General features: G+C 38.0%; 1 protein-coding gene across 1 annotated transcript in view; it reads right to left on the bottom strand.

Annotated features, from left to right (window-relative positions):
• Positions 1-14,152, bottom strand: part of CCDC146 (coiled-coil domain containing 146) — a 58,506-nt gene that overhangs the window by 2,266 nt on the left and 42,088 nt on the right. The window contains exons 10-17 of the mRNA XM_058805960.1: positions 13,468-13,563; positions 12,300-12,470; positions 11,560-11,648; positions 11,279-11,443; positions 8,696-8,914; positions 7,848-8,076; positions 2,476-2,604; positions 467-604 (exon numbers count right to left, since the gene is read on the bottom strand). Of these exons, the coding sequence (XP_058661943.1) occupies positions 467-604; positions 2,476-2,604; positions 7,848-8,076; positions 8,696-8,914; positions 11,279-11,443; positions 11,560-11,648; positions 12,300-12,470; positions 13,468-13,563 (1,236 nt within the window). The remainder of the gene's footprint in view (positions 1-466; positions 605-2,475; positions 2,605-7,847; positions 8,077-8,695; positions 8,915-11,278; positions 11,444-11,559; positions 11,649-12,299; positions 12,471-13,467; positions 13,564-14,152) is intronic.

Raw genomic sequence — 14,152 nt, 5'->3', positions numbered from 1 at the left:
GTATGGTTCCCCCTACCTAAACAATAAAAGAACTTTGAGCCAGATACCAAGTTCATCTTTTTGTATGTTGCAGTAGAATTTGCGGGGCCTTCCTTTATTTCATTTTTTTCCCCTTATTTCTTTTTAGCCTTTGACCTGTTTTTTGTGGAAAGGCTGTTAAGTGCATTGCAAAAGGAGGATCCTACAAAGCTTCTAAGCATCTACTTCAGAAAGAACTAATTCTATATTTTAGTGAAGGTACCATTTATGGTGCAACTTTGTTTTTAAAAGAGAGGACATTCACCTGATAGTTTCAGTTTATCTGTATTACTGTTGCTATTCCTGTCTGTAATTTCTGAAGGACTCACTTATGACTTGCCTCTCAACATTTCCAGCCACTTTTGTAATTTGCAAGTGAATCACCTCTTGCCCAGATAGTGTTTCATTCAGTGCAGGCTGGCAGGCAGAGCTGCAGTGCCCTTCTTACCCTCCTAGCGAACAGCAGCATGTCCTGCCTGCCGCTCTCCACCACCGTGCGCATTCTGTCCGTCAGGTCAGAAATGTTCTCACAGAGGAAATCGATCTTCAGCAGCCTCTGCTCCTTCTGCACCAGCTCTGCCTCTATCTGCAGCAAGGAGGAGAACACAGTGTAAGGACAGGACAGGGGAAGGTGCAGCACAAAGTGTTCTGTGAATGCCCCCAGCTGCTGAAATAATACTGGTGAACAGTCATAAATGAATACCTTCACTCTCAGATTTCTCAAAATTTACACCTTCTCTGCCAAGGCCCAAATTGCTTCAGTTGGTTGCTGTCAGTTGTACAATTCTTCCATATCAGGCCAGGCCCTTTTGGGGGCAGGGGTTACACCACTGTTACTGCCTTGCTGTGCTTTTCTTCAAAGCAATGGGGCTTTTTTCTAGTCATAATTTTTTTCATCTTCCAGTTCCTTGAGTCACACCACAATGGAAGCTTTCAGGTCTTGCTTTAAATACTTTTCCCCTCCTCATGCTAAAATAAGTATGGGCTGCATAAACAAATTATAACTACAATGACTTTAAATCCCATGGAGATTGAAGTAGACATTTAAACCTTATCACAACTCCAAGAGAACCTTCTTCCTAATATGTAGGCTGGTGGTAGCAGGCTCTGGCCTGCTCGGCTATGCAGAGCTCCCTCCTGTCAAGGAATATGGGACAGTAAAGCAAAAAGCTCAGGTAATTCAAGCAGCTGTGTTCAGGGTCTCTCTTTACAAACTGGATTTCAAAAGAAGGACTCTGGGGTGTGCTCAGAGCTTGCTGCTACTGCCCTCACACCTTCAGAGCCCTTTGCAAATCCCCTCCAAATACTGAACACTGTGGGAAGAGTTTTGTGCTTCTATAACTGGGACAGACAAAACTGTATAAGAAAATGCTGTTCTTTTACCTTCTTCCCCCACCCAGAGGGCTCTAAAGTGGCTTTCCATTGGACCTAATGCTTCCCTCTGGAGTCTCTTGGGGCAGTCACCAGCAGTGCTGCAGTCAGGTGTAGCTGCTGGGCTGGCCTGGCTGCTGCTTCCACCAGGCTCTCTTTGGTGGCTCCTTTTTCAGCAGGGAAGGAAAGCAGTGGGGCCCAGCCCTGCCAAGGGGCAGTGTTTGCTCCTGTGTCACACGTGCAGGCTTTGTGACAAGGCTGGCAGCTCTGCCTCCTGCTCACAGCCCGTGGATAGTGGTGAAACAGCTCGTGGCCGCTTAGCAAGGACTGACAACCCTGTTTGCTAGCAGTTTATTATTCTGCATTTCTCTCCCTCTGCTCCCTTTTCTGTGCCTTCCCCTGGTGAGGTGGGTCTGCTCTGAGGTGCCAATGATGTGAAGGGAGTCAGCAGAGGATGCTGCAGAGCCAGGGGTACCTCAGAGAGCTCCCCCTCCCCAGCCTGTCCTTGTCACAGACACATTTTATGAAAAGTCCTTTCCTTAGGATTTTTCCTCCTGAGAGCTGAGAGGCCTCAGGAACAAAATGCAAACAATGATTATCTGCTGCTGTAGAATGCAACAGGTGCATCTGAGATTGGGCTATGTGGTTGTTTCTAATTAATGGCCAATCACACTCAGCTGGCTTGGACTCTCTGTCCAAGACAGAAGCTTTTCTTATCGTTCCATTCTTTCTCTATTCTTAGCTGGCCTTCTGATGAGATCCTTTCTTCTATTCTTTAGTATAGTTTTAATATAATATATATCATAAAATAATAAATCAAGGCTTCAGAAACATGGAGTCAACATTCTCATCTCTTCCCTCATCCTAAGACCCCTGTGAACACCATCACATGTCCTGGAAGAAGTCAAATGTCCCAAGTTCAGTTGACCTGGAAAGCAGATGCTGGGCTGGAGTTCACAATGGCCAATCATAATTGTTTTGATTCCTCTTACAGTAAGTTTATTTTAAAAATAAAAGACACTATTTGCAATTTCTAAAAGAGGTCAAGCACAGCAGGATAGCTTATGATATGAGAAGTGACATTACCTTGTCAATCCTTTTTAGCAGCTCAGGTGGAGATGGGTCCTTCCCTCCCATTTCTTGCTTTCTGCTCTCGTTTGTGGCATCACCATAGTTTTCCTCCAGCTTTTTAATCTTGTCCCTGCATTGGGAATACTAGCAGACAAAGAGCCTCAACAGTTATTTATTCCCACCAAACTCATCCCCAGACCTTGGTCTGGAGACTTCAAAAGAGAAGGATTCCTTTTACTGGGAAGGAGGGCAGGTAACATAAAATTACGAGCCATTTAAAATTTTTCTTTTAAAAGAGAACTACAGTGTGACAGTTGCAGGACAGAGGAAACCGTGCTGTTTGACAGAAATTGAGTTCTGCCTGTTTCTTGGTGCTCAGGCTACTTTTTGTTTTTTATCCTCAGGAATACAATAGAAAGCCCTCTTCCCTGCTGGCCAGTACTGAGGGTCTCATCCCTACAGACATCCAAGTTTTCTACACTAACATTCCCAGGCACGTGTCCTGAAGTGACTCAGTGGTGACACTGAGCAATGAGGTACCCTTGGGGCTCACAGAGGCAGGTGTGCCCTGACCTTTCCCATGTGAGACCTTCCCATGGAATAATGCTTCCCAGAATATGCTACTGGTTCATCCAGCTCAGCCTAGATACTCACTGAACCAGTGACCGGGGCTGTTTTCTCATCTTTGGACTTGCAAAACTGACAGTGGTGGGGCTCTGATGTGCACCTGGCTGGCTGTCAGTGAGCTGTTAGCACTGACACAGCTACCCAATTGTAAATGTCAACCATCCACTGCAGGTGATGAGTGATTAAGGAAATAAGTGGTCCCAGGCTCTCAAAGTTATGAATAGTCACCGAAATATAAAGTAAATGTTTAGATGTTGCCAGGATGAGGTTTGTCACTGGAAGTTAACAAGTCATATTTAACTAGAAAAGAGAAAACTGACAGATATTCTCAGGTGGCAGTGGAACATTACCAGAACACTTAAATACCTATTTTCCTAGTAAAAAAAGCACCACACAACTCACTCCTGTACATTTTGTCTAAAAGCAGCTAAAGTAAAAACCTTAGATGAGTGTAATGAACTATTTCCTCAGCAAACCATGATTCTGAATATAGCTAGGAACTGAAAGTTACATTTTGCTAACAAATAGCTAAAACTCAAGCCCAAAAATACACAGAATGGAAGAATGCAAAAGCAGGGCCAGCACAAACAGCAGGATGCAGCTATGCTTCCAGTGATCTTTTCTATCTGGGGCCAAATTTCTCAACCACTAACTCAGGGGAAAATGCCTTGTTGGAGGCAGTGGTATCTTAATGAGATTAGGGGCAGCTCACCAAAGAAAATTGTGCAGGACTGAATAGTTAATTTAGAGAAGGACTAAGCAGCAAAACCACAGTCCAAAGGTCATAAAAAAGTTTCATGTTAAATGTAAACACTAGCCTCACTTTTAAATGCAATATGAATTGGAAGTGATCAGATGCAAGCCAATCCAAAAGCATCAAAGTGCATTTAGAGATAACCTTGCTATTCTGTGTCTGCTTAAGTAGCATGACTACAGGCATCTTTATTTCTTTACTAATTTGTAGTGTTTTCCTGGGAAAAGACTATCTGAGTCATAGCAGATTCTAAGTCTTAAAATTTTAAAAAATCCTTTCTCTCTTTCTTAGAGTGGGTTTGATACAAAAGACAGGAAAAGACTATAAGAGAGGCTTTTCTGCATTGGATTGTAATCAGTCAGGAGGAATTATTGAAGGAGGGAACACATGTCTAGATAAAGCAACTGGTCTGAAAAAGTGGACATCAGGTTTTTATTTTGGAATCTCACAGAAGGTAGGTGAGGTACTTACAGCACTAGAAAAGGGAAAATACAAGACCTATTTTAAAAAATGGAGGGGTGCAAATGGAGCTTTGGAACCATGATAACTTCTCTTTCTGAAGAATAAATCTGGAACACATAATTAAGTTTTCTTTGTAGGCATCAAGAAGATAAAAATGACAGGGATAACAGCCACCACAGTGTGTTGAGTCATGCCAGATCAGTGTCTACTATGATAATTCCACAGGTGTATGGATGACAAATAGTAGGTGTAATACATTTTGATCTTTATATAGCTTCAACATTTCATATGATATTCTCATAAACAAGCCACATGAATGGGTTCTTGATTAAAAAACGCAGTAAATACCTCATCAGTAGAATGAGGTGAAGCTCAGAGAGACTGCAAGTATATTTTGTAAAATATTCAAATGCAAAATTACCTTTCTCTGAAAAAAAGGTCTGAACCAAAAAAATAATAGTAAATAAAAAAGTTAGTAGTTGCATGTAGGCAGGAAAAATTGCCTGTACAAGCACAGAATCAAATCAACTGTTTGGATGCCTTTTGTCTAAAAAAGGGTCTGGTTGTTACACACATTAACATGACTATGAATCACCATGTCATGTGTCAGGAAAGGTGCCACCATAGCTGGATGCATAAGCAGGAAGGAAACCTGCAAGATGCCTGAATGAATCCTTTCACTGTCAGCCACAGGGACCAGGCACTGCCCTTCAAGACAAATAAAGACTATATTGCCAAGATATAAAAGAAATGCAGAATAAGAATGATCTAAGAAAAATCTGTAAGAGCTGACTGAAAGAAACAAGGTTGTGTAGCCCAGCAAAAGGATGGGAGAGGAACATGGTTAACATCCTTCCACTAAAATGAAATGTTACAGAAAGGAAAAGAATGGTCCATTTGTAATGTCCCTGGAGGACAGAATACAAACCAATATTCTTACACCACAGCAAGAAAGATCCAGGCTAAAGCTCAAGAAAATTTTTCCACTGTTAAGGAAAGGCTGGGATAGCTTGCTTGGGAAAACCTGTTTCTCAGTGAAGCCACAGCTTAGCCCTCTCAGGCAATCCAATGCTGCTCTGGGAGCTGATTGCTTAGATAAATTCTTTATCTCTCTACTAGTCCCTTTATTCTATGATGTGGTGATATAGTCTGAAGATTTTCATGTATTAAAACCTGGACAAATTTTGTTGCCAATGCCTCAAATAAACTGACAATCCTTGTATATTGCCTGAGCTCCAAGGCATGAAAGTCCCATCTACAGCACCATGACAGCTCAGCAGGTCTGCGTGTTGGACTAATTAATGATTAATGCTAAGTATTTCTCATTGATGCATGAAGGCAGATTAGTTTTTATGGGTCACTTCAGTCAGCAGGAGCAGTCCCTTGATGTGCAGTCCCAATTAAAAGTTACATAGTTTTATGCCCAGAGAAAACCACCTTACAGTCTCACCAGGTACTTTTTGTATAAAGAAGTGTCTGTAAATATTTCTATTTTTAAATCTTTACCTAGATGTTAACAAGCCTACCTAGTCCATGTTACTTGCACTTGCTTAGAAGAGGTCTGGTCTTGCTTCAGATGATGGTATTTTTTAGCTTAGCTATTCACCAATGTCTTGTGGAAATAGGAAGCTTCTGATGAAAAGCATGCAAGTGGAACATGCATCACTTTGATGATTAAGCAGCTCATGTGGAATGTAGGAGACCCAGGTGGAGTGTTTGTTCTTGCTGAACTGGCACACAGCCCTGATCTGGGCTTTTCCCCTTCCCAATGGGCACTACAGCTGCTGAGATTATGGGTCAGATTTTGCAGTCTGTAAATATTTCTGATTTAAATTTTTTTCATTGCTAGCACTTGCTCCAAAGGGGTCTGGTATTGCTGAAGACAGAAGGAGGCAGGAAGGGCAGGAAAAGGGGACGACAGAAGGGGCACAGGTACAGGATTCAGCCTGCCCAACCCAGACAGTCTGAGACCGTGGTAAATAACTGAACAGCAGCTGAGTCAGACTTCAACATGGGGTCAAATCTGTAATCAGTGCAAGAACCAGCAGTGTGCATTTGGCAACCAACACTGAAATTCAGATTTGGGCTCATGGTTTTTGTTTACATCATGCAGATAAAGGCAAACAATTTGAAACTACTTCTCATTGGACTTAATTCTATTGGCAGTGTGAGTAAGAGCATTAATGATGAATGGTGGAGCATAAGGAGATGAACTAGTTAACAGCCAGTCTGAGCCATGTAATATTCAGTAATCACAGTATCTAGTTAAATTTTAAAGGTTGATAAAGGATTATTTGCCATATTTCACTGGAAAACTCCTCACTTGGGAACAGTTATTAGGACTACTGCAGGCATAGTATCACACCACTCTCTATTTTCCCACTTTTAAATTTTATGTCAACATTGCAAAGATTTTAAGCACCTCCAACAATAGCATTAAAATCCCTTTAACAGTGATTTTAGGTTTCACATGAACTATCATCATAAAGGAGAAAGTTGCAGGAATGCAGAACAGAAAAAGCAAAGTTTCATGATTGATTCTGTCAGTTCAAAAAAACATCTGCATTTTGCTACTACTGTATTTGACTCAGTGAATCTCAGTCTCATTTTAAATCTTACCTGAAAACTTTGGGGTCTTTTTAGTTTTCTTTTCATTTAGTCTTCTTTTTTTTTTAATACTGCCTCGGTTCATATTTTAAGTCTGTGATGGCCCTGCAAAGGTCTTTGGGGCGTGATTTGCATGAGGTATTAAAACATGTACTATGCTTTGTTCTTGTAGCAGAGCATACCATTTCTTCAAAAGGCCAGAAGTAAGAGAATAGTGCAAGCACTATTAAACAGTGAGCCACAGCTCCCACTGATGTGAGTTTGAAAGGCAATGGAACAGCCCAATTCATGATTTTGTGCAGGCATTAACAGAGTATGTATGGGAAAAATTACCATCTGGAGATAAGGTCAAAAGTAAATGAGCCATTTCAGAAAGCCAGGAAAGAATGTCCCAAGCACTGCAGTTTGTTAGCTGTTTAATGCTATTTTGTTACTAGGACTAAAACTTACACTGTTTTGTGCAAAAAAAAATATATGTGGATTATATCATTGTAGGCAGCAGAGTTTCCAGAGTAGGCTCAGGGTCAAGTGTGAATTGAGTTATTATTTTAGAAATTTGATGTCTAAGTGTATCTCCCACCCCTCCACCTACTCCATCAATACAGTTTTAACAAATTTTACAGTCTCATTTTTCCTCCATGACTCCAATTCTCCAGCTTAGTCATAATGACATTTCAGGCTATGGGGTGGGTTAGCTGGAATTCATACCCAGGAAACATTTGGCACATGTGAAACAAAGACCATGAGCCTACTACGCATAAGCATAAAAACTCACATATGTGAAGTTAAAAACATGTATCAGAGCTTTGCTAGACAGGTGTATTACTAAACTTGCTGCTTTAATTAATCTTGTACATCCAGATATTTTTTTCCAATGAAATCACCTTAAATTTTAAAATACAAAACAATGGTAAAAAAGGTTTCCTTTAACACCAACCTGTGTCCGAACTTTCACCAGTTGTGCATCCAGGGCATTCTTCACTGAGAGCTCTTTAAAACACAATTTAACCTCTCTTTTTTTCTCAACTAACTTCAGCTTCAGAAAACTGATCTTTTCATCCATAACTTGCATCTTAGTTTCTCCATTCCTACGCAACACCTCTTGCCTGTTTATTTTCTCATACAAAACGCCCACTTCTTCTTCTCGTTCTCTGAGCAAAAGACCACTGAAATAAAGCCAAAATTTAAAGATAATTTTTTAGAAAAATGAGTCATATTCAGTATATTCCATTCAAGAACATTAAAAAGTTATCTTAAAGGATAGTAATAATCTGTGACAATGTATGAAGCTTTCTCAATTATCATTTTAATCTAATGACAGCATTTTAAATAAGTAACAAAATAATTGCAATGTGAAAATCAGAAAACAAACTCTTGGAAAGGCAACTCTTGTCTCTCACATAATTTTTAAGGTCTTCTGGCTTCCCACAGCATTTAAAACTGGATTAAGATCAGAGAGATCTAGATAATCTGCATTTTTGCAGATGCCATAGCTGTGCACAATGCACAAACCAAGCAGGTGGCTACAAGTGCTCAAGGCATTCAGTAGCCAAGACACCCTATTTTTTGAATATAAGATCTGAAGCATGACCATGATCACCACTGGAGAAATATCTACATAATGCAAAGCAGCACTGGCAGTGCAGTGAGGGGGCTGCTCAGCAACACATTGCAGTGCCACAGACCTTTAGCAATCCTAATGAGGAGTGCTCATAGGCTAAAAAGTATTGTTGCTTCATGAATGTCAAAATTAAGCACTACCTTAGATCAAATTTACAAATGTACCTCTCATTTCGTTGCTCAATAACCCTTTCATAATTTTTGTGTAGCTGTGAAATTTCCTTTTCCACGTGTGTGGCTGCAGCAGTAAGGCTGTCAACATGCAAATACTTTTCCTTTTCTTTATTCTCTAGCATCTCTTGTTCAACTTTCACATAATCATTTTTGATGAACTCTTTCATTCTCTCATTCTTTTTAATCTTCATATAGTCCTCCTGCAATTTTCTTTAATGTAACAGAAATGTGGGAATATTTTTAGTTCTTTCAATTTGAAACCAATTTCAGCAATTAAAAGCAGAGCTTAAATGTATTTCTCAAGCCCAAAGGGCTCCTCTATGTCTCTGCTTCACAGAAGCTTTACAAGAAGAAGAAAGACATTCTGAGAGCAGGTTGTTTTGCAAGTTCTTTCCAGCTTGAAAAGAACTGGATTCTGGCACAAGAAAAATGCTATACAGGGAGCATTGCACTTATGAATGCTTTTACATTTGCACTTACAGCTCTTTTATTCTGTACTAGGTAGCCCAAGTAGCCATAAATAATAAAGTTTAAGAGCATATACATCAACTATGATGAAAAGCCTTAATGTGTCAAAATCCTGCCACTCTATTTAAAAAACAATATTTAAATTATTTTTTGGTTGCAACTCAAAGTTTTTCAAAGCTATTGTTTATAAAACAGTGTGTCACAACATTAACACAAGAAAGAAAATTATTAGATTGCCCATTATTATTTCATCTGCCCATTTGACAGATGAAAAAAGAAACCAAAGCATAGTGGGAGGTTAGTGACCAGATCACACAAAAATAAAGAACAGATATTATTTCCAGCATCCTTTTTGATCACTGGATGATGGCTTCTAATTTAAAAAACAGATTCTTGTCACCAAATGGAGTATTTACTATCTCACAGCACAGAATTTAGCGTTATTGCATTTGATCTGTGGTATCACTTCTGGATCAAGACACAGCTTTATCTATCTACACCAGGAAGATACTCATGTCAACATACAAAAGAGGTAGTGAAAGGAGAAGCAAAGTCTCCTGCTAAAATACAGACGTGCAGATGAAATATCCTTCCCTCATGGTCTCCATCATTAAATTGCTGATTTGCTGTATACAGGGCAGGGAGCTGCTTTCTTTCATTTCCCCCACATGTATAACACTTTGAGTACCACAGGGTATTACTGAATTTAATTAAACATCTGTTAAGTCAAGTTTCAGACTGAAAGTATAACAGAATTGCAGAAATGCAATGTGTTTTAAATATTTTCTGAAAATTTCTTGCCTTACTTGGACTGATACTCTGTCCTACAAATAGCATAGTTTGCAGTGAAGTCAGTGGTACTGATACTAAATTCTGTTACTGGGATTTAAAATATTCTTCATAGGCAAAAGAGTTACTGAAAATTCAATATCCCTGACTAGTTTTAAATCTAGTTTTGCAGAGCCCAAATATCTGTTGGATCTGTACCGAGTAGGGACACAATTATAATATTTATATACTTCTGATATCTATACAAAATTTATGTCTTCTTAGCCTTTTTCCCCCTTCTTTCGTCAACTGAGAAGGCCTCAAAATTTTTACAACAAAATGTCAGCTTGTACATCTTGACAAAATTGCTTCAATCACTGAAGTTCTACCTCTTTTTTATCTATCTCTAGCATGACTTTGAAACCAAACTACTAGGAGATTCACAAAAATATCTAGTGTGTTGTTTTTCTGATTTAACAATTTCTTGGCACCAAATAATGAAGTTTTTGGAAAATTATGTTATTTTTAACTGAAAATTATGTTATTTTTAACTCAGTTTTGGTTTTCCTCTTTTGCTTACCAAGTTGGCTATTCACTGTCTCCCTACTTGCCCAAGGACAGAATTCCAAGACATTGTAATTCTGTCATTATTGCAGAATTTCATCACTAGGATGACAAAAATATGGCAAAAAGATATCCTTACTAAATAATGGTCTAGGAAAAAAGAGAGTCACAGCTATTCTGCCTCATTATCTTTGCTGTGAATGTAACCTTTCATTCTGTCTAAGTTTGTTTGGAAATTGAAACCACACTTTATCTAAAATAAATATTATGTAATAAACTTCAGTGTGAGTTTGAACCAAAATCCCCAATTTGATCTAATTTTATAATTTGACAGCCATATTCCTAGCTAGTGACTCATTTAATAGTCCCATGCACCACTTCATTAGGGAATCCTCTGTGTCAGACCTCTATTTCTCTGAGGACAGCAGATATGAGTGCAATGGTGATGCTCACATTGAACAAAACAGCATGATAACGCAAAACCTGAGAGCCAAAAACTCTGATGAGAAATGACAGAGTAGCCAGACAAACTTCAAAACTACTTTCTGACAAGCATTGATGCCCAAGCTAGTTGTGCAGTGTTAGTGGGATAAGAAATTGCAAGAGATTATGGAGGGGTATTTCTAAATGCCTTTGTTTTAATCAGATTTAAAAAGTCAGGATAATAACTACCAAGAATATGGGCATAATTAAAGATGGAATAGATTCCCTCCTAAGATTTTTTTCTAGTCTTAAATTTTTATAATTGTGAACTACAGTGTACTTCAAACTCACCTTTCTCTGGTCATAACAGCATGCCTTAAATTTTCTATATTATTTTCTAGCAATTTTACCCGGTGTTCACCTTCTTTTGCTTTCCACTGAGCAATACGCATCAAATCTATAGATTTGTCCTTTTCAATTTGCATAAGTTCACACATTTTAACAACTCCTTGGATTCTGAAGAAATGAGATATGTGAAAGAAATAATTATTAGCATTTTATGCCTGCATCCCTTGGATAAAATTTGCTTTTGAAGACTTTTTTGAAATAATGTATTGTTATTATTTTCTTACTCTTTTTCGTTTTCTTTTTTCATCTTCTTGCAGATGGTTAGTTCACTATCCATTCTTTTTAGTTCTTTAACAAGACTTTGGAGTTGAATCTGAAATTTAAATAAAATTTAGTAAGCACTTTAGATATACTAAAGAAATGTCTTCAGTGAAATTACCCAGAACAACTCTTAGATGAGAAAAAGACAGTGAGAAGGCATTATTGTAAGAACTTTTTCTTATTATAATGGAATGTTTTTATTACAACAACATAAAATAGCACAGTTTTTCCATTTATATTAAGCTTACAATTACTATTAGTAATGTAGATACTTTGATGCTGCATCTTAAATGCTTGGTTCCCTCTATCTGGAGTTCCACTCTTTCTACTGATCAGCCAAGTCCATCACTATATAATTATTTAGCAAATGAAACACTGAAATTGTATCTTTACAAATAAAATTTCTTTCTTACTCAATTCTGACTTTTAAGCAGTCACTGATGTTTGAGCAGAATTGCATTCTGTTAAGTTTCTGGATCTTTTGATTCCAGTTGTGTTCAGTCCTCAATAGCCTGGACCATCAATCTTAAATTGAGAGGCCTTTTCTCCCTTCCCACTGGTACTGAGAGGGTTTTCTTGAGAGCTTTTTTTTGAGAGTGTTGAGAGTTTCCAGTGTTCTGGTGGAACTCCCCTCACTAGTAATTTAATTTCTCCCTACACCAGCTGGTATTTTGAACAATCTTCCAAATATATAATTTTTTACCTTGGCTTTCTGAACATCCCTGCTTTTCAGTTGCTTCTCATCAGCCTTGAGCAGAGTCAGACGTGTAAGTGTGGCTAACTCATTTCTGCATTTTTCCTGCTCTTTGAACAGCGAGCGTTCTGCAGCAATGCATTCTTCTAACGCACGGGCATCTGTTTCTGATATCATTTCCTAGAGAAGATTAAATTTAAATCCCAATGCAACAATGTATCAGTGTTGGCAAACCCAAAGCTGGAAATACTTTGGGTTTATCTGCAATGTAAACAAATACACAGACTACACAGATTTAAAACCATAATTAATTATTGCTTTAAAACACCATCCACAATCCCTATAATAACATTTCAGAATATAATATCACCTAGGAGCATTTCTGTTCCTCGGTGTGACATCTCTCAGCTATTGTCCATTGGACAGAATGGATATTTATAGCTGTATAATCTTTAAGGAAGTTCAGTGCCATGTCTTCAGGAGGAGGTGACGGAAGCTCTCCAAGCTCCACTGACTGCATGCCTGTCCATGGCACACAAGGTTCATATCCCAAAGAATGCCAGGTAGGTACTGGAAGGCACATGTATCCAAATACAAGCAGATCCCCACTTGATAATGTTAATGAATTCAAACAAAACACAGAAAGAAAATGGATATCAGGGTAAGAAGACAAGGAGGTATGTCTGAAATAGATTGCTTCTTATGAGGTCATTTTTGTAGTGGCAGGTACTGATGCTCTTATAACACAGGTATCTGCATTGCCACACTCTGTATGGCTGTGCTGCATACAGACAGACATCCACAAATGACAGAACTGTGAAGATGAAAAATCTTAATGTACAAATGCTGAATTTTTATTGTTGCAACAAGACACAGTTTCATATCCAAAGGAAATGTATAACAATATATTTCTAACTGCAGTGTCACCAAAAACATTTAGAAAGACTTAAACTAGAAAGATTTGCTTTCTGCCTTCTATTATACGACCAGTAACACCACAAATGTTTTTAAAAATGAAAGAAAACTGGTCTTTAAAACTGAAGAAACACTATTGCATTTTCTCACCAGAAAGCTGCAGCTAAAAACTCAATTTTTTTTTCTTCAAACAGTTCCTTTATTCTCATGATAGAAAACCTACTGTCAAAATGAAAAAATGTGAGAAAGCAGAATTCAGCACCTGTTCAGCTAAATCTCTCTTGATCGTTTCAATCTCGTCCTGCAGTTCTTGTCGTCTCTCTAATAACACTGCATTGTACTTTGAGTTACTTTCTGCCTACAAAAATAAACCAAGCACATAGTGATGCAAATAAAAAGGAGGAAAATTTAAACTGCTGATACTGTGTTAGAAGTAGCTAAACAAATTAAGAAATTAATTTTCTCCCTTCTTATAATTGCTAGTACAAGAATACTTAATTGAGTAGAGTTCCTCAGCAACTTACTGAAGTTTCTCAAATTTTTCATTCAAGAACTATGAACACTAAACTTCATGGAAATTTAGAAGGTTTATGGTTTTCAGCAATTAAATTTTCATTAAAAAAATAAACACAGAGATAATATATAAAAATATAACCTATATTAACAGAGGATTTTCAGAGTGAAATTCTGAGCTTACTAAAGGGAATAAAGAGTTCCCATCTACATAAAATGGATATCACATTTTTTTCTTTTTATCACTACAGTAGGATTTTCATTAGACCCTAGAAAGTCAAATCTAATAACACAAAAATTGATGTATTATTTTTTCATGTACATTATGGTAAAATTCTATTCTAATCTATTCAATCAGATTTTAACACTAAGTATGTGAAGGAATACATTAAAAACACTACCTCTGATTAAAATATATCTGATCAATCTCACTA

Source organism: Ammospiza caudacuta, chromosome 5 (genome assembly GCF_027887145.1).
Source record: "Ammospiza caudacuta isolate bAmmCau1 chromosome 5, bAmmCau1.pri, whole genome shotgun sequence".
NCBI lineage: Eukaryota > Metazoa > Chordata > Aves > Passeriformes > Passerellidae > Ammospiza > Ammospiza caudacuta.
This window is presented reverse-complemented; position numbering and strand designations above follow the sequence as displayed.